The sequence below is a fragment of the Orbicella faveolata genome, unplaced genomic scaffold, assembly GCF_042242905.1.
Source record: "Orbicella faveolata isolate gen_17 unplaced genomic scaffold, um_ofav_v1 contig_15, whole genome shotgun sequence".
Lineage (NCBI taxonomy): Eukaryota > Metazoa > Cnidaria > Anthozoa > Scleractinia > Merulinidae > Orbicella > Orbicella faveolata.
Window position 1 is genome coordinate 8,823,297 of NW_028301542.1, and position 22,392 is coordinate 8,845,688.

Genomic DNA, 22,392 nt, shown 5'->3' on the forward strand with positions numbered 1-22,392 from the left:
AAAACCTTTCTCTGGCTTCTGGTGAAACTTGTTGAGCTGCTATCAGGGGCACCCAACGACCGTTTTCTCTCGTATGCTTTTAAACGCTGTTTTAGGCTACGTAGAGTACTTTTAAAGCTCTGTAGGTTAATTTTAGGTTGCGCTAAAAAAAATTTATCTGTTCGGTTATTCTAGGGGAACTTGAGTATTGTCGAATTTATTAGGGCTTTTTTGTCCATTTCCCGAAATCCTTAGGTCTTATCGCCTTTCCGAAAATGATAGCTTACCTTTTTAGCGTACCCAAAACGACATTTTTAACAATCCGAAAACAACAGACATTAAATTTCTCATATCATGAAAGTTCGAGGTGACAATTCTCTTGAGAAAATCAAAGGGGATTAAAGACCTTCCGAATAGATAATTTACCGAAACGATCCGTTGGGTGCCCCTGTGCTATTTGCAATTCGTGACGGCGAATCTCGCGATAAACTATTACACTGCAAAAAATGAGTAACACGAGAAATGCAGCTTCGAGCAAAAATTGAATAGAAACAAATAAATTATGGTCAAGAAATAGAAAGATGTGTACCACTGCAGCGAAGATCCACGCAACGGCCGAAGCAATCGCCATCGAGGTTTCGTAACAATTTGATTATAATTGAAGCTTAGTTTGATGGCCAAGAATCGATCGACAATGATTAACACCAAATGGAAGAGTGATAAAGGGCAGAAAAAGTTCGCCGGAGATCTCGAAACATTATGCAATCGACATACAACGCTTGTAATGTCACCTTGTAGTGTTGTTATCATAACAGAAATGTGAGGCGGCTGGACAAGAATTCCTACTGCCATAACATCAGTTACTGCTAAGAAGGCCAGTCCTATGTTGGACAGACTTTGCAGTCGCGCCTTCATCTTCACGGCCATCACTACCAGAACGTTCAACACGATGGTGAATGGACAGGCCATCGCGAGAATGAATATATTGAAGACGATAACGCTGTACGTTTATGCGGAAAAGTGCTCTGGTACTCCACCAATGAAATGGTGCAAGTCACATTTTAAGGGGCTTGTATTCCGGCTTGAGTTCATGGCAGACGGTTTCTTCGGTTTTATCGCCAATCTTCCCTTTTTTGCGAGAGGTAAACTCAGTCTGTGTGCTGTGCAGTCTGTTATCTCTTTTCAATAATGTAATGTGAACTAAGTTTGGTTTTCACATGTATTCAAATGGCTATATGTGCGTTGTTCGTACTTTTGGTGGGCTTGTGTCTTTTCCTGTTCATTATTTTGAAACACCTTTAATTATGGACCTTTATGTTCTCTTAAAACATTAATAAAAGAGCAACTTTTATGCAACCTTTCCTGGATGGTTAATTTACAGAAAGTGTGTAGGTGTATCTGAATAAAATAATTCCGGACTGAAACACCACTCGTCTTACCTGACTTAGCAGATTAAGTCGTGAGAAACAAGATATTTTAAATAATTTTGTACAGTGGTTTCCCTCGTCAAGTGAAATCCCACGTTTTTTGACAAAAAATAATCGCTGATGATTTTAAGTTGGATATCGCGTCGTAAATTGGGCAAATCTGTTACAAGAAACAAGGTGAAACGGAACAATAAATGCAATAATCTGTAGTGAATGTACCGTTAAATCAAATTAAAATTTTGCTAGCCTGCCATTTTGCAACTGACGACCAGCAAAACGCTTCGAGACGTCGCTTTTAGACTAAAACCTAAAAATTCCCATCAAGACGCAATTTTAATTTCATTTGTTTATATCTCACGATAAGAGGAAAATGTTTTTAAAAACTCTACTACTTATCCATTGTTTCATAATTTCTCTATATGCGTGAGAGTTTTTTTAAAAGGGGAGATTTTTTAACATGATGTTCTGCCGACTCAATAAATTCCTGCAGCGGTTACCATTTATTGATTTGTAATTAGAGTTTCATCTCTGATTCATTGTTTTATCCCTTCAACGTTTATTTTGATGACTTTTTTTCTTGCTTAAAATGATAAGAACACTACGGAAGTATGTTACAAGAGTTATATGTTTGGTTTTTACAAACAGGCGCTGTTTGTGAGAAGTAAGGTTTATGATATTAATAACGTGATATATTTCATGTCCTTTGTATAGGTGATCATAAGGTTTCGAGTTCAATTGGGAATTAATTTGCACGAGTGAGTTTTTAAAAACACTGAAATTGCACTCGCCGCTTTTTAAAAAAAACTCACAAGTGCTAATTAATTCCAAATTGAACGAGAAAACCGAATGATTACTTATTAATAATATAAACATGAAAAAAACAAAAAAAAAAATCGCGTGGAGGAAATACAGAAGATCTTTCTTGAAGCCACTTTTTCTCGTTCGAGAACTTTTTTCAAAGCTTCCGCACTAAGTTTTCGTCATCATTTTACGTGATATCATTGGCTCAGAAAATTCCCTATTGTCTTTCAGCCAATCATAATCTAGAATTACGATATGTAATTTGCACTGGTGTTACACTTTTTGCACTGGTGTTACACCTGAACTGCACTGCTCTCAGCCAATCAGAATCGAGTAATTCATGTATATTACTATGGTCGAAAAGGATTTGGCGATGAATGAAACTTTGCATGCTAAAAGTAGTGGAAGAAAAGCTAAATGTTGTTAAAAAATAAAACAGTTTTAATATGTGTTCTTGATAAATAAGTCCGTGAATTTTTTTAGATGTTATATTCCCTCAACACAATTTGTTGCTTTTATGGTTTACGGAGTTTAAGAGGATCGAAACTTCTCACGGTTTTGAGGCTTGTATCGGGCAACTTTACAAAGTCAACAGCAGGCCAATTTGATTTAGGAAAGAAAAAATAAAAGTAAAACATTTGAGTTACAAAAATTATGTTGAGATTTTGAAAAAGAAATGACGCTAAGATTTTTGGCACAAGACAGCATTCTATGTTTCATACAATCGAATTTTAATAGAACTTAAGTTCAATTTCCCGTTTTGGCTTAACATAATGTATGGGCTAGTAAAATTTTGAAATGCGTTGGCCTTATTAAACATGAATTAAAACTGGGAAAGTGGAATAATAATTTAGCCAATGTCGTACAATGTGAATAATTTTTCGCTATACAATTATGACAAATTAAATTCAACACTCAAACTATTTGGAATGGAATCGCAAGTTTAATAAATTTATTCATAAAATCTACAAAAATGATTACTAACGGCATCACCACGAAAGCACTTATTGTCTAAAATTTAGGATTCGAAAAAAAAATTGCCAAGCCGGGTAACGAAACTGTGAAAACGAGTCTGAAAGAAGCACCCGACGAAAGCAATTAAAAAGACTCTTAACTGCTAAAAGACTTTTTTTAACTGCTTCCGTCAAGTGCTTGTGGCGACCAGAATGGCGAATTACTATTTCAAGTAAGAATTTGTCCAAATCTCCAGATGAATGCATGTTTACGCTTAAACAATTTGGCAACATTCGCTCGCTACATTTATGCGTAGGAAGACACTATTTCGTCCAAATCCGGCGCCAGATCCCGGAGGGTGGGTACGGCTACACGTAGGCTAGAATTTATCATATCCACCATAACTTCTATTTCGCACATTTCTGAAACGACCTGAGTTCGGCTAATAAAATATAACTTCCAAAGAATCAGTTACAAACTAACAAACGTGTAAAGAACATTTATATACAACAAAATTAAAACAGACAAACCCTACTACGTTGCAAACGACAGTGCGCGAAACATTTTTCACTTAACGTGCCAGAACTGCAACATTTCAAATGACGTTGTTGCATCCAGCACAAGCTGATGTTTACAATATTACGACACCAAAATTGTGACGAACAAGTAGCACATGCTGGTCGAGCAATGGGCGTTTTATATACTAGAGATGCATAACCCGTTAGGGCGAAATCGGGAAAATTATTTTTTTCTTAAATGCGATTTATTACGCGTCGCAGTATAAAAAGTACAAAAGGCGGATTATGCACCATCTGCTTCAGTGTATCTTCAACGACGAACTAACGACTTTTCTGTTTGTATAAAAAAAAGATGCAGGACGGATGGTCCACCGAAACAAACTGTCAGCTTAAGTGCGTGTTGAACGACGAACTTAGAGCATAGTGTAGGTGACAAACCGTCCCGCTTTCGGATTATGCGTCTCTGGAATAAAAAGGGGCCAGTAACGATTTCTTGAGGAGATTTTTCGGGCAAAATATGCCAGAAAAACTAACCTGGCTTTAAACCGTTCACTATGTCATTGGAAGATAAAATTATTGAAAACACTCTTTAACTCTACAAGACTCTTGCACAAATGCATCTGTCGCTTATCTCAAAGCTGGCAATCAAAATTTAAAACGCTAGTTTCACTTAACAATGGCCAGCTAGGTGTGGTGAACTTTATATTACATTGTAACTTCAGCTCGGCAGTGTGTCATGATTTTGGCCTCATTGCATACCTGTAAAGTGAAAAGATGCCAGGTAAGAGGAAAAAACTAGTACAGAGGACCGTTGGGGAATTTTCGTCTCATTAGCTTACAACTGTTTCGACAAAAATTGTTTCACAAAAGCGTAAAAGCTTACGCGACAATGTCTCGAGATCAACCTCGTTCCCAGGGTCTCTCATCTTTTCATCTATCATACTGAAACATCTTGAGCTTCAATCAAGCAACCAAAAGCCACCATTACCCATAATACCTTTCGACATCGTTCTTGTAGGACAACCTTTCTCAAAACAGCTGTAAACGCTTCAGGGCCACGCTCGATTAAATGTTCCAAGAAATTTGAGCGATATATATGAAATACTTTTGGTGTGATGCGGGTTGTAAAACTCAAACTTCTACAGCGAATGTATGGGCTTATTAGGGCTTTTGTCGCCCAGAAATTTTGCAGCTTTAATGTATCTTTCAATAGTACACCCAAAGAGCTAAAAATTCAACAAATTACTAAGTTTCACAAGTTATTTAAATGTTTGACGTTAATTGGCAATCAGCATGACGCCTCCTCGACGCACAGTCGTGTGTAAGGAGGCAAAATGTGAACGATGTCGGCAAGAATTTAGAAAAAAATAATTACAGCAAATCAACTAACGTGACATACATTTTCACTCTGTAGAGTTCTCCAGGAAAGTTCTTCTGAACTTCATCCTTGATCACAGTGAGTGATGACTTCGCAAATAATTCTCTAAGCTTCTCGTCTGACCTGAAATAAATGTTTAAAAAATCACTCTGGCCATATACCCTCAGACAATCTACAGTTGTAGTAAACCAATCAAAGCTCTTAGCAGATACATGTAGCTGATGGCAAGGCACAGGAAAACATGTGTGAAACAGTTATTGGTTTTGGTTTTACGTCTAAATAGACGAGAAAGCGCCGCAAGTATTTTTACACTTATCACTAGGCGTGGTAATGCACAACCAAAGCACATGTGGATTATTTTTCAACAGTCAAGTAGAAACTGCTTTAACCTAACAGCATGCTGACGGGTATCTTGCAACAGTCAAGTAGAAACTGCGTTAACCTAACAGCATGCTGACGGGTATCTTGCAACAGTCAAGTAGAAACTGCGTTAACCTAACAGCATGCTGACGGGTATCTTGCAACAGTCAAGTAGAAACTGCTTTAACCTAACAGCATGCTGATGAGTATCTTGCAATGGCCCAGCAAGTTGCCACACAACAGAAACCTGGATAAACACAGGTGGTATGGGACACTTTGTCTGAATGCAAACCCAGTATTTCTAAAGACAATCTCATACACATTGCCTTGGGGGTGGGGGGGGGGGGAGGGGAAAGGAAGGGGGGAACCCCCATATAAAAGAGAAGGGGATGCTCGCTGTACCTCTTAGGGGTTAAAAAGGGGTTTTTGGTACCTCTTGGGGTGTTCAGCCTCAAAAGATCCCCAGCAGAAGCTTTTGCACGCAGTACCTTTTAGGGTATTTAGCTGATATAATATACCGGTAATATAATTCCTGACGAGCACCCCCATCCTTTTTACATGGGAGTCTCCCCAGAATGCATTGTTTCCTTACCTAGTTACACTGCTGTCCTCAGAGTCCATATCCACTCCAGTCTTTGTAATATTTTCCTTGACACATATCAATCCACCTGGTGCTAGTCCTAACTGACATCGCTCAAAGAAATCCACAAAGTCATCTGTTTGAGTCCAACAATAAACAATAAATTAATGTTTTTCAAGGAGCCAAAAAGAAAGAAAAGTTAAATTCAGTTATGGGTTAAATCAGTTTATTCTGAGCACAGAATGGAAAAGGGTCTTGTCTTTCCCTTGGTTTTTCACCGTTCATTTTTGTCTTCAGAACCTTCCTGGTGAACCTTACTTAAAAGATTTTATTTCCAGCGTAGAGATTACATGTATGTAGTTTTTGTCTCTACATCATTGTGGGAAAAGCGATCAACTTGGAACTTGTAAACTTTAGATGCAACAACCACATATTTTGACAAAATTACCCTAACAATGTATCAATGTGGCTGCAATTTGAATTGATTATACTAACAGGAAATATAAAGGAAGTCAGACTTCCTGATTGATGGCAAGAGTTAACAAGTTCACCTATTTACTCACCATCTGTCAGATGTCCCAACACCCACTGAACCCAGATTACACTGTATCGTCCTGTTTCTGGTTTGAAATCCTACAAAAATAATAAGGTAATATAAAATACATGAGCTTTCAATGCAGTGTGACATTGCTGCTGTAGAACTCTTCTTTGGAAACACAAGACTATTGTCCACAAAAATGAAGCCACGTTTGTGTGCCAGTGACAGACAAACTGTTGGTTGAGAAGTCTTCTATTATTAATGGCTGAACTGGTCTGCAATGAAAAGGATAATTCTGGAGGTGTGCACGTTAAAAGGACCTAGGGAGGGCCCAAATGAGGTGAAAAAGGGCCCAAAAGGAGGTGTGTGAGTTCGGACTCAAAAATAGCCCAAATGAGGAATGGGGGTTACAAGGGCCTTAAAGGATATGTGTGATCTAAAAAGGGCCCAAATGAGGTGTGAGGGTTATGAGAACCTAACAGGAGGGCCTAAAAGAGGAATGTGTTATAAGGACCTACAGGGCACAGCTAAAGAAGGGCTTAAAAGGTCAGCCTACACACACTGAGAATTCTGAAAGTAACGGCCCCTGTTACTTTTGGATTTAGCAGGCAAAAGGGGCTGCTACTTTTGAGTAGCCGTTACTTTCGGATGGTCAAAAAACATTTGTGCAGTAACAGTCATTTTAGACAAAGCGGAAGCGTAACAAATGAAATTAAACGTTCCGTTTGAATGTATGCTTCCAACAACCCACATGAACAAAGCAGACTGTATAAATAAAAAAGGCCCTAATCCGGTTGGTACTCAAATCGAAAGTATACTGGTTGCATTATATCACAATGCAACTGAATACCCTACAGCATATCATTTAACTCTGCTGCTAGACAAATACACATGTACAGCTTATAAATCACAGTTTCAAGAGAAATTCAGTCCAGCTCAAAATAAAATCACAGATAGCTCTTCAAGTCAATGTTCAGTCATGCAGTCATGCTGTTCGATCCGCATGACCCGCAGTTGAGAACAGAGACTTTCTCTTTTAGTGACTGCTGCAAAGGGCCACCACTTTGGGTGGGCCGTTACTTTGGGTGAGCCACTACTTTCGGGGGGCGGGGGATGGTTACTTTTGGGCTTCAATAGGAAGGGACAAAATTAACATCACTTTTAGGGAGCCATTATTTTCGGGGGTGGGGGGCATTACTTTTGGAAATTCCACGGTACTTTGTAACAGAAGTGCCAGTTATACATTTAAGGGCTTAACAGGACCTTTCTTTGTAAAGAGGTATGGGGGTCATCATAGCCTAAATGGAGGTTGTATGGGGGCTAACAAATCTGCACCTGCAATCCTTGGGCATAAAAGTGTCCTATTCTATCCTTTTTCTCTCCCTGTAAGTAAGAAAAGTTCCACAGTTGACATGTCAATACATATAGTTGTATAATGGGAGGTAACTATGCCAAATTACTGTTCAGTTATTTCCAGCTAAGAGAGTACAGTCGAACCTCTATCAAGTAGCCACTTGCAGGGACAAGACAACTGGCCACTCAATAGAGGTGGCTGTTTAATAGAGGTTCACCTGAAAACAATGTTGGGCGTGGTCTAGTTTCCAGTTCACCAAATACAAGTACAAACAAATTAAAGTGGAGAAAAAAGTAGAACAATGATGGCTATAATAAGGTCCATAAAGTTAACAAAAGTTAAAGGAACAATTACTTGAACAGACGCGATGTGTCTGTCAACCCAACACTGGTTCGTGGGCTGTACAAACAAACTAAAATGCTTTGAGACTTTGTTTTGTGATTGTTTTAATCAAATACTGCTGAAAATTATGTGTTTTTACAGTATTCCACTTCGTCATTCTTTTACCTTCATCTGGCTAAAAATGTCCAACTTCAAATCTTCCTGGCCTTTTAATAGAGGTATAAAACAGAACAAAGTAACCCCTGGGACGACAAGAAGCTGACCGTGACCGCTTAATAGAGGTGGCCGTTAAACAGAGGTCTTTATTACAGTGTCTACCTAACAATTTTTCCAGGACTTTGGCCTCTGGTCGCCAAATAAAGGCCGCTTAATAGGGGGACACTTAATAGGGAGCCGTTTAATAGAGGTTTGACTCTATTTTGAAATTTTGGCTACGTACCAGATAATCTTTTGCTTTTTGCAAAAATGCAGGGTTTTGTTCAACCATGTCCACAGTGTCAAACAGTGGTAACAGCAAGTTCTTTGTGACACGACCAATGCCAGCCCCACAGTCTGCAAACAATTTAAACAACAACAAGGAAGCATAACTAAAAAATAAACTCTGTTGCATTAACTGCATCAAAAAGAGCTGGAAAACACCTTAAAGTTCCAGCAAGTAATGCTGGAACTTTAAGTTATGCTCAGCTGTCAGGTGTTCTACTAATGGTGCCACTTACATGTACTTCAATTCTCACTCAGGTTTCCCTACCAAATCACTGTTTTAACCCATTCATACTCCAGAGTTGGAGGAAAGAAGAACAGTCACTAGCAATCACTGGGCCACTGTATCTCTAGTATGATACCTTTTGTTAAATGATGTTTTTTTGGTATGCTTGTGCTAAAAAAAAGTCACCTAAAATGTTGTCAGTTACCTAGCATCAAATTACAAATTTATACACTCACCTAGGGCAATGGATGGCTTGATTTTGCTAGTTATGGAAGTGTCATTAGTTGAAGAAGGCTCAATGCGTCTAACCTTTGCAGGAGTCTTCTCATCACATTCATCAGGCAACTGAACAAGATAAGGATGAACACAGTCTCTTCATTCTCTTATAATCTAACAATCCAATCAGCATAGAGGGTTCAAACTAAAAATATGTAGTTACAACAAATATCCATACCTAACCTACATTGAAAGAATTAGGCTGGGACAATTTAGACACTCAACATCAAAAACTAAAGGCTGAGATGGTCTATAAGTCCTTAAATGGCCTCACACCCAATTATTTGTACTCAAAATTCATTCAGCGGAGCGATGCGATTACTTCTCACAATTTGCACCATTCTGATAATAAGCTTGCTATTCCCTTGCCACATACTAACCATTACAAAAACAACTTTGGCTATAGTGGTGCAGTCCTCTGGTACAATCTACCCTCAGCCGCTAGACAAGCAACATCTCTGACTAATTTCCAACACTTGTTAATTAATTCCGACACGGCATTCATGTAAAACAGGCTTTAATTTAGTTTACTTTTCTTTAATAGTTAGCAATATTTTTAAATTACATCTTGGAGATTAATCTGTACACATACAGTGGTCTTCCGTGATAAGTTTTAGCTTTTATATTAAATTGTTAATGCCTGATGTATTTACCGTGTTTTTAAATGATGATGATGATGATGATGACGACGACAACGACATGTCAGGAAATTTTGAGGGGGACAGTTTTGAAAGTAAGGGAAAGTTTACAAAGGAAAGGAGGGGAAGTTCAATTAAATCTTTCAAAGGGTTGAGAGATTCACACCTGTCCAACAATTCGTGAGTGTGAAGAGTGTTCATCCATATTTTCTAGAAGAACACAATATGCAGAGAAATGTCTCTTCAGGGAAAGGTTAAAATCATGATTAAATAATATCTTGATCCCCCTCAAGGTAACAACGTAACAAGAACGTATCTGTAAGCACAGGGTTCATACACTTTTTAAGGAAAAAAACCAAGGACTTTTAAAGGACTTTCAACGACCTTTAAGTAAAGGCTTCACTTACCTCTAAAAAGCTCTTTAAAAATTGCTTTGAATCCTTAATGTCTGTAGGCGAAATGTGAGCATAACCTCCTAACATCCCATTAACTGTGGCAGGAATGTTCTGACAAAATTACAACATAAAAACAAATAAGAAAAACTCTTAAAGGTATCATAAGGTGAGATAAAGGTAAGATAAAGGTATCATAAGGTATCATAAAATAAGAGTAGATAATGAAAAAAAAAACAGTCCTTTTCTTTATTTGTTATTTTTTAACAATAACACTGAAAATTATTCAGCAAATTAGGGGGAAAATCAGTTTGTACATTGTATCACTTTTTTCTGCTTGAAAGTGACAAATTTACCTAGTGCAGACCTTACCTGACTTCAACAAAGTGAATTGAAAACAGAAGTAAAATTCTGAGTGTAAAAAGCATCCATAAAAAATTTTCTTAGCAGACTAGATTTAAATTTTCTGAAAGTCTGTAGCTGATGAAAATAGGTTTGTTCAGAGATCAAACAGTCAATATTTTCAGTGTTGAATTTATAATCTTTTATAATATAGATAGGACCCTGCACGTGTTCTGATTTGTCGAAAAGCCATGTTTTATCAGAGTTTAAAACATAGAAAAAGCATGTTTTATTGTTTTTCGCCACATTACCTCTATTACTTCAGACATTTGAGAACACTCGAGAAATGTAGAAAACACTCGCCTGCGGCTCATGTTTTCTACGTTTCCCTTGTGTTCTCAAAAAAATGCCTGTTGTGTTTTATCACAGTGTAATACATGGCTCAGGCTTCTTTATTTGTTAAGTAACAACTAATCCAGGAATCTAGCCAAATACCCCCCAGTTATATACCTATCTACCTGTGAACCAAAAATTCCATCCAGCTATAGGTCTCACCCCAGATATATAAGTACCCCCTCTAGCTTTCCTTGGTTTGAATTTGTTTTATTATGGTATTTTGAAGCTTAATACCAGTAAATGAAAATCCTATTTCCATCAACATGTACAGCTACAGCTTGTTCCAAAATGTCTTTTATTTTTTATTTATTCTGGTTATAAGTCCCCTTGAATATAAGCCCCTCAGTTTATAAGCCCATCTAAAAGCCCTTACAAAGTTGTGTTAGCCCAGGGCTTATAAGCGACAGTTTGCGGTATTGCCACTCCAAAGCAACCTTTTCTTCCTGTCTGGGCCCTGTCAGGTTTAAGGGACAGGATGAGAGTCACCACAAATGGGCGAATTGACTGTGATTTTGTGTTTTATTGATTGTATTCATATCTTTTTTTGCATTTTTTCAATTTTTTATCATCCTATTAACATTTTTTACATGGCCCCATAAGCTATATTAGCTTTCAAACCCACTGTGTTTTAATAAAAGATGTTGTTGTTGTTACTGTAAGCAAATACAACTTGTCAGAAGTTGGAAGCCATCTTGACACTTGACACACTATACCTGACAAGATGGCTCCAAAAACTGTGATAACAGCTGAATATGAGGTTACAGAAATCTTTGGAATTTTTTCAGAATCCTTGCACTACCACAATATAAATCCCATGTACAGTCAACTTTCCAAAAATGGACACCACTGTGAGATCACTGGACACCTCCGGGGGACACCTCTCTGAGACAGTCATAAGTGGCTGGCTGCTTGAATTCCAAACTCTCTTTATGCTGGACAACTCTCTAAGGTGGATAGTTAGGACTAGTCAATAGAATGTCCTCTTGGGCTTGAGAGGGGTTTGTTTCAGTAGACTCAATTCTGAACGGAAGAATGGTTACTGCAGTGACGCTACACAGTTTCTAACCCCATATTGACCGTAGTATTGTTTGTTGATTGTACACGATTCCTCAGGGAAAAACTACAAATATGAAAGAATTAATCCCTTACTTTCCAGTAATCTGCAGCATCCCCATACCACTTTCCTCTATCCTGCATTTCTGTAGGGATGTCACTTTCAGCGGAGGCCATTCTGAATGAAAAAATTAATGTTTGTATCAAGTTGAACTCCCGACCTGTGTAGGCAGTGTTAGTTAAATTAAACATGTAAGATCATAATTCTCACATCATTATTTCTCTTTCACTAACTTCGACAAGGGAAAAGGCAGATCGCTTCTCTGGTAGGTGTGATAACAAGCCGCAAAGAACCTTACTGCATAACAACCTTTCTGAAGGGCGCCATATTGCATTATCGCGCGGGAATCGCTAACAGCACGTGCGGGCCTGGAACGAGGCCAGTTTATAGGTTATGTATTTAACCTGTAATGTCCTCCATTCTCAATGAGTGGAGCAAGTTGAGCATAACCTCACCCATATGCACCGTGTAATTCCTTTCCTTTTCTCTCCCAGACCGCGCTCGTCGCCCGATCGGTCGCTCGGAATCGCTTGGAACAGGTTAAGATGTAGGCGCTCCGTATTCAGATATGACGGTCCACAAAAAATCTTGGAGCTCCGTGTGTACGCCATTTTCTTTTTTCTCCCAGACCCTACTCTTCGCCTAACAGTTAAAAAAATTTACATACATTAGGTTCAGAGCCACCTTAAATTTTCAAAATTTTAGGATGACTCTCAACCCCCTATACAATTTTTTTTTTAAAACCTTGCCAAAAGTTGCGCCTTATCCTGCTTATCAAAATTTGATAAGTAAAAAAATTTTCACCGTGCCGTTTTTCACTTGTAAGCCATTAAAACTATAACTAAGGGCGCTTTTGGCAGCTCAAACTGTTGCTATGGTAACTTATTGTGTCACGAGAATGATAAAAATGCGTTAAACAATGATTGGGCAGTTTTTTGATACCATGATTGTAGCGTCAATTGATAAATGGTGGTTATGAACCATCAAAATCTAAGTCTTGTGAAGTGTTGGAAAGTGTTTTTAGCCACCTTAAGCGTCTTAAAAAGTGTCAGTAGCAAAGTTTAAAAGCTTTTTAACTTAACTAGGATTTAACTGCAAATTTTGATTTAAATTGAACGGTGCAAAAATTATGACGAGCAAGTTTCATGGCACGAGACGAGGATCCCCTTAGTGAACTGAAGATTAAATGTAGCGCACCAGGGGCCCGTTTCTCGTAAGTCCCGAAAACATTTCGCACCCAGAAAGCTGTAGCAGAATCTCAAACCTTATGCTATGATTAAAGAGCTGTTTTATTCACGTACTCTTAATATGAGCAGAAGTTCCCTTCATACAAGAAGTTTCAAGCGTACACACAAAGGCTCTCTGTTCTTAAACACAGATGGACAAAAAAATGGCTTTGCGGACCCGAAAAGTTTCCGCGAGAAACGGGCCCCAGGCCCTTCAAAGGATCGTTTCGCTCGTCTCTCGTGGCTAGCTAGATCGAAGGAAGAGCAAATTGTTCTTGTAATAGACCATTTTCGTATTTTCGGTATTGGACTGGGACTAGCATGCAAATGAGGCTCATGCGGGGAAATGTCATTAAAAACATATGATTGTCATTTACATTTAAAAAGACTCAGCGCATTAGCGTCAATTGCAAGTTAGTTCCAGTGCAATACAGTGAATAATAACTTGCAGAGAATAACTTGCAACAGTTAATCAAACAGCCGGGCCCGGCGTAATAATACAAAATGCAAGTAACCAACATGTTCACGGAATGTTTCAAACTTTGTCCCTCCAGAGCTAATATTTAGAGAGCTTAAAACATATCTTGCAATACAAATGAGCCAATAAAAACTAGCACGTGGCAAAAAACAGAGGTGTCGAACTCTACAAATTACACGCGGATTACAGCGAAAACCACGCAGACCTATGACCTCTAACGGCTCTACTCTGGTGAAATGTCCTCCTAAAAACAGGATTATTGCTTAGCGAAATATTCAAAGATCCCCCTATCGTACAATACAAAAGGGGCAGATCCTCAAAGATATACTAGTTCGAGCAAAACTCTCAAAGCGGCTATTACACGTGGATAGGAGTTGTGTAGGCTTGCCACCCCATTGTTATCACTATTTATCAAAGACACAATTACAAGGAAAAAGTTTGCTCCTTTTCACAGAACTAGATCCACCCTCCTGCTAGATTGTAAATTTTAGGTTTTGATTAATGTAAATATGTCTTTTAATCTGGCTTCAAGCAGACATGCCCACGATAGTTCCATAGGATCGATGACCGGCCGCTGTCCCGCTCTCCTCCCTGGAAATCGACCTTATATCTGCGTAATAAATCTAGCTTTGGAAATGATTGCAGTGAGGACCGTAGTTGCTATTTCCAAAAGGGTGGAACGCAAGTCAACCAAAAATTGAGAGAATTATCTTCCCCCGCCGGAAGTTAGTCCGGGGAAGAGGGGAGCAGGGGGGGGGGGGGCGAGGGAGGGAGGGAGAGGGAGAGAGAGGAGAGAGAAATCTTGTCAAATTCGCTGGTACTTCTTTACTCCAGGATCCAGGCCACCGAACTTGAAGTTCCCGAATAGTGTTTGGTGACTTGAACAGCTACGAAAGCGGGCAAGGGAAGGGGATGGGGGAATTGATGAATTCCGAAGTCTAAGAGAAACTGGAGATATTTATTAAAATTCATCGAGCGACGACAATTAACATCAAATTGCTGAATCGAAAGGTGATTCCTAAGGCCTAACATCAATTTCTGCTTTGAAAAGCCGCTTTTCATTGTTAAATAACACTGAGCAACGTCAAAAATGTCTAGAGCTCTCCATGCTTGATTCCCTGAAACTCGTCATGTGAGATGTAGCCATCCTTATTTTTGTCTTCCTCGTGGAAGATTTCTTGCATCAGGTTATCATGGCTTTCATCTCCTTCGCCATGCGACATTCCCTCTCGCCTCAAATACCCAGCGACCTGAAAATAATAATAAAAAAAAACCAGGAACTTAAGCCACAAGTTTTCAAGATGCTTAAGCCTGGCCAGTTTTCTTCCAAAAACTTTTATATTTATATGAACACAAATTTAAAGGAGGATTTGCGTCATTTATATAACACAACACCCTTTTGGCTTGATATTTCCCACATCATAAAGTAAAACCAGTACTGTGGTCGACTATTCCCAGTCTGATTAGCGACCTAAGCATTTAGCACAGGCTATGTAGGCAAATTGTACTCTCCACCATAGAGTTAAATAGAAAAGAGAAAGTCTTACTTTTATCGATATTTGTTGTGTTTTGTGAAATATTATTTTCAATTTTCAATTTGTGGTCAACTGGAACCCTTAATTAGGGAGACTTCTTTAGCTTATGCAGTTTGTTGCCCCACTTTAGGCCATGTGATGATACTTTTGAGAATTCTTGCTTTCAAATTTTCAAATAGTGGCGTCAATATATGAATAAATAATTTTGAAATGAATAAGAGAAAAATTCTCCAGAGAATATCACTGGTCTGAAATAGGAAAACAAACCGCCCAAGCTAAAGAGGTCTATTAGGGCTCTGGGAGCTAGAGCGCACAGCCGGGGAAATTGAAATATCTTGGGAGAAGAATCGAGAAGGAGCGACAATTTTCAAAGGGCTCCGAACGGTTACCAAAGAATTCTGGGTTCCAGACCTCACACCAGCTGACCGTGTATTGAAAATTCGAAACGGGCCGCCCCAAAGCACAACACAATCAATATAAAAGGTAACTTTATCTTTTCTTCATTTTTTAATCTGATGAAGGAGCCACACGTATATATATCGACCGAGCTTACAATATAGTCGATAGATGTTCGATTTATAGTTTGGACAATTTTAACTCTTGAATTTTATTTCAAGGTTTAGGTTGCAGTTCGTTTTTTTATTCGTCCTACCTCTGAGTGTGAGATCAGACCATCTCCGTTGACGTCTATCTCCTTGAACATGTTCGGTCTCCCACTGTCCTCGCCAGGGTCGGAGATTTTTAAAAGCTCGACGTAAAACACCAAGAGTGCCCTGGGGGGAATCTTATCTCCGACGGGGTATTCCCCATATCCGTACTGGGATGGGACGACAAGCTCACGGAGTTCCCCCACACACATATCCCTCAAGCCCAGATCCCAGCCGGGAATTACTTGTCCTTCACCCAGAGTGAACTCAAATTCGCTAAAAGAAAAAGACAATTTCAAAGAAACGGTACAGTTAATAGTTCTGCGCTGCAACGAAGATCTGTTGTCGTATTTATGCCATTATGTTTACACTTATCTAACAGCAAAGAGAATGAGTTCGTAAGAACTCCGATGTAACTAGTATAGTTTCCTAATCGAGTGCCGAATGCCTGATTTAATTGTCACAAAGGCATTGAGCTTAAATTTATTAACCATGGAATCGATAAGAACTCGTAGTGAAGCGTCATGAAATAACCCTTTTCACGGTCGACTGTAAAACGAAACAGGGCAGAAACTAAACGGATCAAAAAAGGTTCCCAAATTGCCCCAAAGTTAGAGAGTATTGTAGTGAACCGTGTAAAAGGACTGGAAAACAATCGTCACAAGTCTTCCTGTCACACGGTCATGTCAAATCCAGGTTTATAATTTGTGGCCTCCCAAGTACTTTTTGGACTTTTAGCGACTACAGCAGCTTTTTTTTTTTTTCGGCTGAAATTACTACAGGCTGACGTTCTACATATCATTTTCCGCCTGGAGAAAAAAAGCTCGAATTGTAATTTTTAACGCAAAAAAAGGAAAAGAAAACTTGAACAGGCCTAACCAAATATCCACGCGAAACGATTTTCGCTATGCGAAATTGGTTAGCTTTGTTGAGCCTAGAAATTATTGGAGACCGTTAAAAATTGCTGTAAAAGCAGTGGATATAATGTAATTCATGCAAAAATGTGGCTTAATTTTACCTCGGGAACGTAGCAATACTTGGCTCTTTGTTACGGCAAATTTGGGCAAAAAGCTTTTTCAAAACACAATGAACTAAATTCAAAAACGCAACTAATTCACGGCATTAGGCAACTAAATGGCCTGAGAAAATGCAGAAATCCGCGACATACAGTTGTATGAAAGCAGCGGTTGTGCTACATGCTCGAGACAACAACGATTTTGACCAAAAATTAAAACTTACCCTGTCGATAAAACAGGTGTTTGGTCGATGAGGGTGTTGTTGTACCTCACCGTCAAATGGTCGCCATCTTTAGATTCTCTTGGGCAATGGTCGGGTTTCCGCATAATTCCAACCGACAAATGGTCTCTGTCTTGCTCGGCTTTTTCATGGCCGTCATTATGCTGCTTATGAGCGAAGGCAGAAACGAGCAGAACCGCCAATATTACTAAACCAGACAACTGCGTAGAAATCATTTCGTCCTCCGTTAATTTAGGAAACAGTGAATTGAAGTTTTGCTCTCGCGTGCAAAGAACTGAAGATGTGGAGCGACCGGAGTAGACCAGCTATCGAAAGCTGCAAGGGCAAACTAGAGCAGAGGTTTGCAGGTTGAAGATGTTACAATGAATTTGAATGAGTCCACGTAGAGCGAAACAACTAAAAGGGATAAACGTGGACAAGATTTCAATTAAAATTCATGGACCATGTCGCGTTGGCAAAGCGAAACATTCGTAGCAAGAACTGCCATGTTTCCTAGAAACGAGAGATTTAACTTTTTTTCGCAACTCACTGGGAGCTTTCCTCTTTGCAAAATACTTAAAACTCCGTAAAAATTGTGGGAGATTGGCTTCTTTATAGTGATATATAATCGCTTTAAAAGTTACAAATGAAAGTGAAATGTTCGCGGAAAGGCCACCGCCGAGAAGCTTACAACAGGCCTAATTAATAAACCCATAAAAAGAGAAAACTTGGTCGTGATCGTTACACAATCATTAACAACAGTCAAAATAATGAATAGAGGGAATAGAAAGGTCTTTCTTTTAAGAAACTCAGTGTCCGGGCATGAACAAACATTTTTCTTAGCAAGAGATGTTAAAGACTTAACTATTTCGACTTCCCGGGAGTTAAACTGCAAGTAACTGCTGAGGTGCATAAATTTAGTCCAGGCCAATTTCCACGCGACAAATCGAGGTTGCTCGAATGAACCAATTAGTAATCAGACAGGCAAATCGTAGCTTGTAAATAAAACTTTACATTCTTGTCGTAAAGAATTACCTTTAGAAAGCGAAAACATGTCAACAACGATTTCTGCATTCTAAACGCTGTAGATAACACACCTGTAACCGAAACACCATGTCTAAAAACATCGAGAAAACCATTTAAGTTAACCTGCGATCAGGCGTTCTTGGGAGCGAAAAACAAAAGAACGCCTGATCGCAGGTACAAGTACGTACAAGTGTAAACATTGTCTCGGTGACTCAAGGAGAGAAAATTGAAAATGCCGAGCTGAGAATAGAGTGGTTCATGGTTCACACAGGAGAAATAGAAAGAATACGAGGAATCAGAAAAAAATAGCCAGTTTCCTCAGGACGCGTTGACGCGTTATCTCATGTTTTCTTTTTTTTCTTTTTCTTTTTTTTGTGAAAGAAAACATTCTAAGATTTCTAAGATTTCCATGCAAACTTTATTGAGGATAGCAAAATAATTAGATCTTAATTACCATAAACTACTCTATGACCTTTACTGGCTCTATTACTCTAAAAGAATATAAACAACAACATTTGAACATTTGAAAAGACTATGAACTGCTCTGGAAGTAATTTGCATCTGCTTCTCGTGTCTTGATAGTCGCGAGCAAAATTCTTACAAACACGCGCTTGTTTTGTTTGCTTGTTTGTTTGTTCTTGTAAGGAAATTACCACGACCACTACAACTTGTAAAACACGCGCTGGTTTGTTTTGATTTGCTGGTTTTTGTTTGTTTCTGTACGTAAATTACCACTATAATTTCGTAAGAAAAGGTCTCTCATACAGAATCTTCACAAAATTGTCTTCTTTCAATTTTATTCTTGGTTATCATCACGCTGAAGTTCACAGTTCATCGTGTTTAGCTTGTTTTGGCCACCATTCCAACAACTCGCTGACCGCATCCCAGTTGATAACAAACCAAAAATTCTTCACATATGCCGCCCGACGATTCTGGTGTTGAAGATAATACGCATGTTCCCACACATCGATCACTAAGATGGGCAGAAGGCCCAGGTTTAAAGGACTGTCTTGGTTTGCTGTACCACGGATTTTGATCCCACCTTGCTCGACATCCAAGCAGAGCCAAGCATACCCTGAACCAAAAACTTCCAAGGCAGTGTTCTCAAACATTGATTGGAAGTTAGAATAACTGCCAAAGGTCTCGTCAATAAGCTGAGCGATTCTACCAGAGGGTTTTCTCTCTTCGCTGTTCGGGTTTGGAGACATGATTGCCCAATATAATGCATGGTTAACATACCTGGAAAGACAAAGAATAATTAACAATTATTCCACGAGCATGCACGAGTTAGATATGAGATGGTAGATAGCCAAAGAGGTGCATACCGCCGAGTTGGCTATAATCACGTCATATCCAACGAGCGCGAGTGGAATAATTGCCTTATCAAACAACACCACCAAAATATAGAAAACTAAAATAAAATAAAAATAGAAACGCCCAAAAACCTCACACGTACGCTTACCATGTTTGTATAGCACGGTATAATGGCTCATAACCCATGATGGCTAAGCCAACTCTCGAACCAAATTATCCAATGATCCAGTTAATAATAAAAGCAAATATAAACTAAACCAAGAGTGGTTTTCAATTGAGTGTAGTAAAACCAAAGCAAAACCAGTTACTTACCAATTAGACTACTCAGCCAATCTGGTAAACTCCGTAGTAAACTCAAAACCAAAACAAAGTAATTTCCTGATTACTTTTGATACTCAATTGAAATTAAAGCCACTCTATAGCTAAGACATATTCCTCATCTCAGTGTTGGACTGGAACTAGCTTGCAACTGAGGCTAACACGGGGAGTCTTTTCAAATGCAAATTACATTAATCTCTTTTTAATGATATTCCTCCGCATGGGCCTCCATTACAAGCTAGTTCCAGTTCAATACTGAGAATATGAATATGGTCTTTTACCTATGTTACACCCAAAGAGTTTAGTTATAACAATTTTAATTAGGAATGACAAAACGATGAATAAATGAATGATGAAATTCCCAATTTTTTTATTTGACTTACTTTATACTTTGGGGTGTGGATTTAATACACAAAACAACAACAACAAAAAAACATGGATTTGTGTAAAGAATATGAAAAAATAACTCACCCTCCACCGTTGTTCCTAATTTTAAGCCGCCAATCAGAAGGTATGAGTTGAATGTTGTTCAAGATAGTTGAGATGGGCTTTGAGGACAGTTCTGGAGATTTGCCCTGAAATATTGGGTTAAAGAAATAAATTAATGCAAATAGTTTTTGAACAGCCCCGTTCAGGCATTTTTTTTGAAGACCATGTAAGTGCAAAATCATTAAGAAAGAGGCAACTGTCTAGAAGCATGTAAGTCTGGAAGATCTCTTTGTTCATACATCCAACAAGCTGGGAAAATGGAGAACTGGTAAGACTTCTATAGATGGTTTTTCCTAATGTAGCAAGAACTTCTTGATTTCTTAAACAACATCAGACACTGAATAGGTTTTAGGGCAGGCCAAAAAAAACTTTTTGTCCAAATGATAGATTTGCAGAATTTTTTTTTCTACTATTGGTAATTTGTTGTGGAATTAATATGAGAAGACGACAGGAATATTCGCATAGACATTATTTTGGTTGTCATAAAATTTAAAAGCCCCCAAATTAGACTTTCTTCCCTGCATGCTGTTAGTTATTGTAGTGCGGAGGGTTGCTTAAGTCAATAGAAAATAATAATCTATGGTACAGTAAAACAATATTGATATCACATCAGAGATAGACAAGAAAATTTAATGATCCTAGAGGGTATACCTGCTGGGGCATTTGCCCCAGGCATGTTCACCCTTGCTAACAAGAGGCTGGTGAGAGGCGAGACAAACACAGCACCTGGCCCTCTAGGTTGGGAGTAGGGCAAAGGGCTAATGAACCTTGCCCCCCAAAAAGCAAACAAGCTGAAAGTACTAATGGAACCAGAAATACTCTACGAGTTAGATATGACAGACAAACTTAAAAGGTGGAAGAGAATGAAGGTCTTATGAGCAATGGGCATAAAGAGAGAAGGTGAGGAGAGGTGAAAGTAGATTTTCTATTTATTACATAGACACATATCTATTGCTTGCTATTTTCACTGACTGTGTGCTGGTTCCTAATCATCTTTGTGTGTTAATAGCATTCCTTTCATGGAAAGTCTATTTTACAACAGATTGCTCAAAGTGTTGTTGGAGGTGTATAGAGACTCTAAGGAGGTTAGGAATGGCTAGAGTCATCATGTTGTGATCTTGTGTAAGGTACTTTTATTTCATGCCAGTGCAGTCTGACCACCCAAGAGAACAAAAGAATACCAGCAAAGTGTTAGCCAGGGGCAAATATGTGACAAAAATGCTGGGAGGTGACCAGCCATAGCCCTGCTTCCATTCTATTATTAACAAAAGAAACACTCAGTGTGGGACATTATGGGCATGAGAAAAGCTAGGTGTGAAAATCAACTTACAGGGACCTAGCATCCCCTCCTAGGGGAAGTAGCAAAACAAAAATACTCCCATCTATGATATTTGTCGTTAACTGGAGTTAAGGACACTTGATTTTTTCACGCACTTTTACCTCCCCCCTTCTCCCCAACCAGAGCCATTCCATTTTATATGTAGACCTTAACTACTTCCCAGGGGGTACTCCGCCCCTTACCCTTTGACAGAAAATTAACTACCCATTTCGTATACCTCTTATTGAAAAAAGGTACCCTTTTTACATAACTACTGATCTCCCGCAATAAAATTGTAGGCCATATCAAAGAGAATGATGTGGTTAAGCTTCGTCTTCGTTTATACTAACCGATTCCCGCCAGCTTTTTAACGCCGCATTTAGTTTTTTAGTGTAAGCTCCATGGTGTCCCATGTGATGGATGCGCAAGGTAACTTCGTCGATGAAAGGTTCTAAACCATCATAACCGTACGGCAAATCCGGCAGACTGTACTCTTCTTTATATTGTACAATTTCGTCGTAAGGAGTGGCGCATTTGATGCTAGAAAAATGAAGAAAAACAACGATAAAGAAACAGAAAAAACCCAATCCCTTGACGATGGAAGCCATTTTGCCTCTCTCAACCCAATCTCACGCGATCTACTGAAGTGAGTAGACTGGGTTCTAAAAAGATCTTTCGGCGAGCTCGCGCGGTTACCGATCAAAACATTG

General features: G+C 38.8%; 3 protein-coding genes across 4 annotated transcripts; all 3 read right to left on the reverse strand.

Moving 5' to 3' along the window:
- Positions 1 to 3,130: 3,130 nt before the first annotated feature.
- Positions 3,131 to 12,464, reverse strand: LOC110060755 (N-terminal Xaa-Pro-Lys N-methyltransferase 1-B-like). 2 transcript variants are annotated; one of them, XM_020767551.2, is made up of 10 exons: positions 12,329 to 12,464; positions 12,131 to 12,212; positions 10,259 to 10,357; positions 9,174 to 9,282; positions 8,671 to 8,783; positions 7,871 to 7,918; positions 6,561 to 6,630; positions 6,010 to 6,133; positions 5,079 to 5,180; positions 3,131 to 4,438 (listed from the first exon to the last, which is right to left on the reverse strand). In XM_020767551.2, the coding sequence occupies exons 1-10, from the start codon at positions 12,427 to 12,429 to the stop codon at positions 4,414 to 4,416; spliced, it is 873 nt and encodes a 290-aa protein (XP_020623210.1). In that variant the 5' UTR covers positions 12,430 to 12,464; the 3' UTR covers positions 3,131 to 4,413. The 2 variants fall into 2 exon arrangements, with proteins under 2 accessions (XP_020623210.1, XP_020623211.1); XM_020767552.2 differs by having other exon boundaries at positions 12,306 to 12,426.
- Positions 12,465 to 14,738: 2,274 nt separating this feature from the next.
- Positions 14,739 to 17,658, reverse strand: LOC110060753 (peptidyl-prolyl cis-trans isomerase FKBP2-like). Its single transcript, XM_020767550.2, has 3 exons — positions 17,221 to 17,658; positions 15,987 to 16,257; positions 14,739 to 15,049 (listed from the first exon to the last, which is right to left on the reverse strand). Exons 1-3 carry the CDS (start codon positions 17,451 to 17,453, stop codon positions 14,894 to 14,896), a joined length of 660 nt encoding a protein of 219 aa, XP_020623209.1. The 5' UTR covers positions 17,454 to 17,658; the 3' UTR covers positions 14,739 to 14,893.
- A 931-nt stretch (positions 17,659 to 18,589) lies between these two features.
- LOC110060708 (uncharacterized) lies at positions 18,590 to 22,391 on the reverse strand. Its single transcript, XM_020767500.2, has 3 exons — positions 22,033 to 22,391; positions 20,347 to 20,450; positions 18,590 to 19,482 (listed from the first exon to the last, which is right to left on the reverse strand). The coding sequence occupies exons 1-3, from the start codon at positions 22,288 to 22,290 to the stop codon at positions 19,068 to 19,070; spliced, it is 777 nt and encodes a 258-aa protein (XP_020623159.2). The 5' UTR covers positions 22,291 to 22,391; the 3' UTR covers positions 18,590 to 19,067.
- Position 22,392: the final 1 nt, after the last annotated feature.

What these genes read in the sequence shown, in the direction of transcription:
- LOC110060753 (XM_020767550.2), bottom strand. Translation starts at nt 17,453, where the DNA reads ATGATTTCTACGCAGTTGTCTGGTTTAGTAATATTGGCGGTTCTGCTC. An exon ending in ACACCTGTTTTATCGACAGG is followed by an intron (nt 16,258 to 17,220) that starts GTAAGTTTTAAT and finishes TTTTTCTTTTAG; the next exon opens with CGAATTTGAGTTCACTCTGG. An exon ending in GTCTGATCTCACACTCAGAG is followed by an intron (nt 15,050 to 15,986) that starts GTAGGACGAATA and finishes TATTATTTTCAG; the next exon opens with GTCGCTGGGTATTTGAGGCG.
- LOC110060708 (XM_020767500.2), bottom strand. Translation starts at nt 22,290, where the DNA reads ATGGCTTCCATCGTCAAGGGATTGGGTTTTTTCTGTTTCTTTATCGTT. An exon ending in TAAAAAGCTGGCGGGAATCG is followed by an intron (nt 20,451 to 22,032) that starts GTTAGTATAAAC and finishes CCAATATTTCAG; the next exon opens with GGCAAATCTCCAGAACTGTC. An exon ending in ATTAGGAACAACGGTGGAGG is followed by an intron (nt 19,483 to 20,346) that starts GTGAGTTATTTT and finishes TTGTCTTTCCAG; the next exon opens with GTATGTTAACCATGCATTAT.
- LOC110060755 (XM_020767551.2), bottom strand. Translation starts at nt 12,429, where the DNA reads ATGCAATATGGCGCCCTTCAGAAAGGTTGTTATGCAGTAAGGTTCTTT. An exon ending in ATGCTGCAGATTACTGGAAA is followed by an intron (nt 10,358 to 12,130) that starts GTAAGGGATTAA and finishes TAATTTTGTCAG; the next exon opens with AACATTCCTGCCACAGTTAA. An exon ending in GAACTCTACAGAGTGAAAAT is followed by an intron (nt 4,439 to 5,078) that starts GTATGTCACGTT and finishes TTCACTTTACAG; the next exon opens with GTATGCAATGAGGCCAAAAT.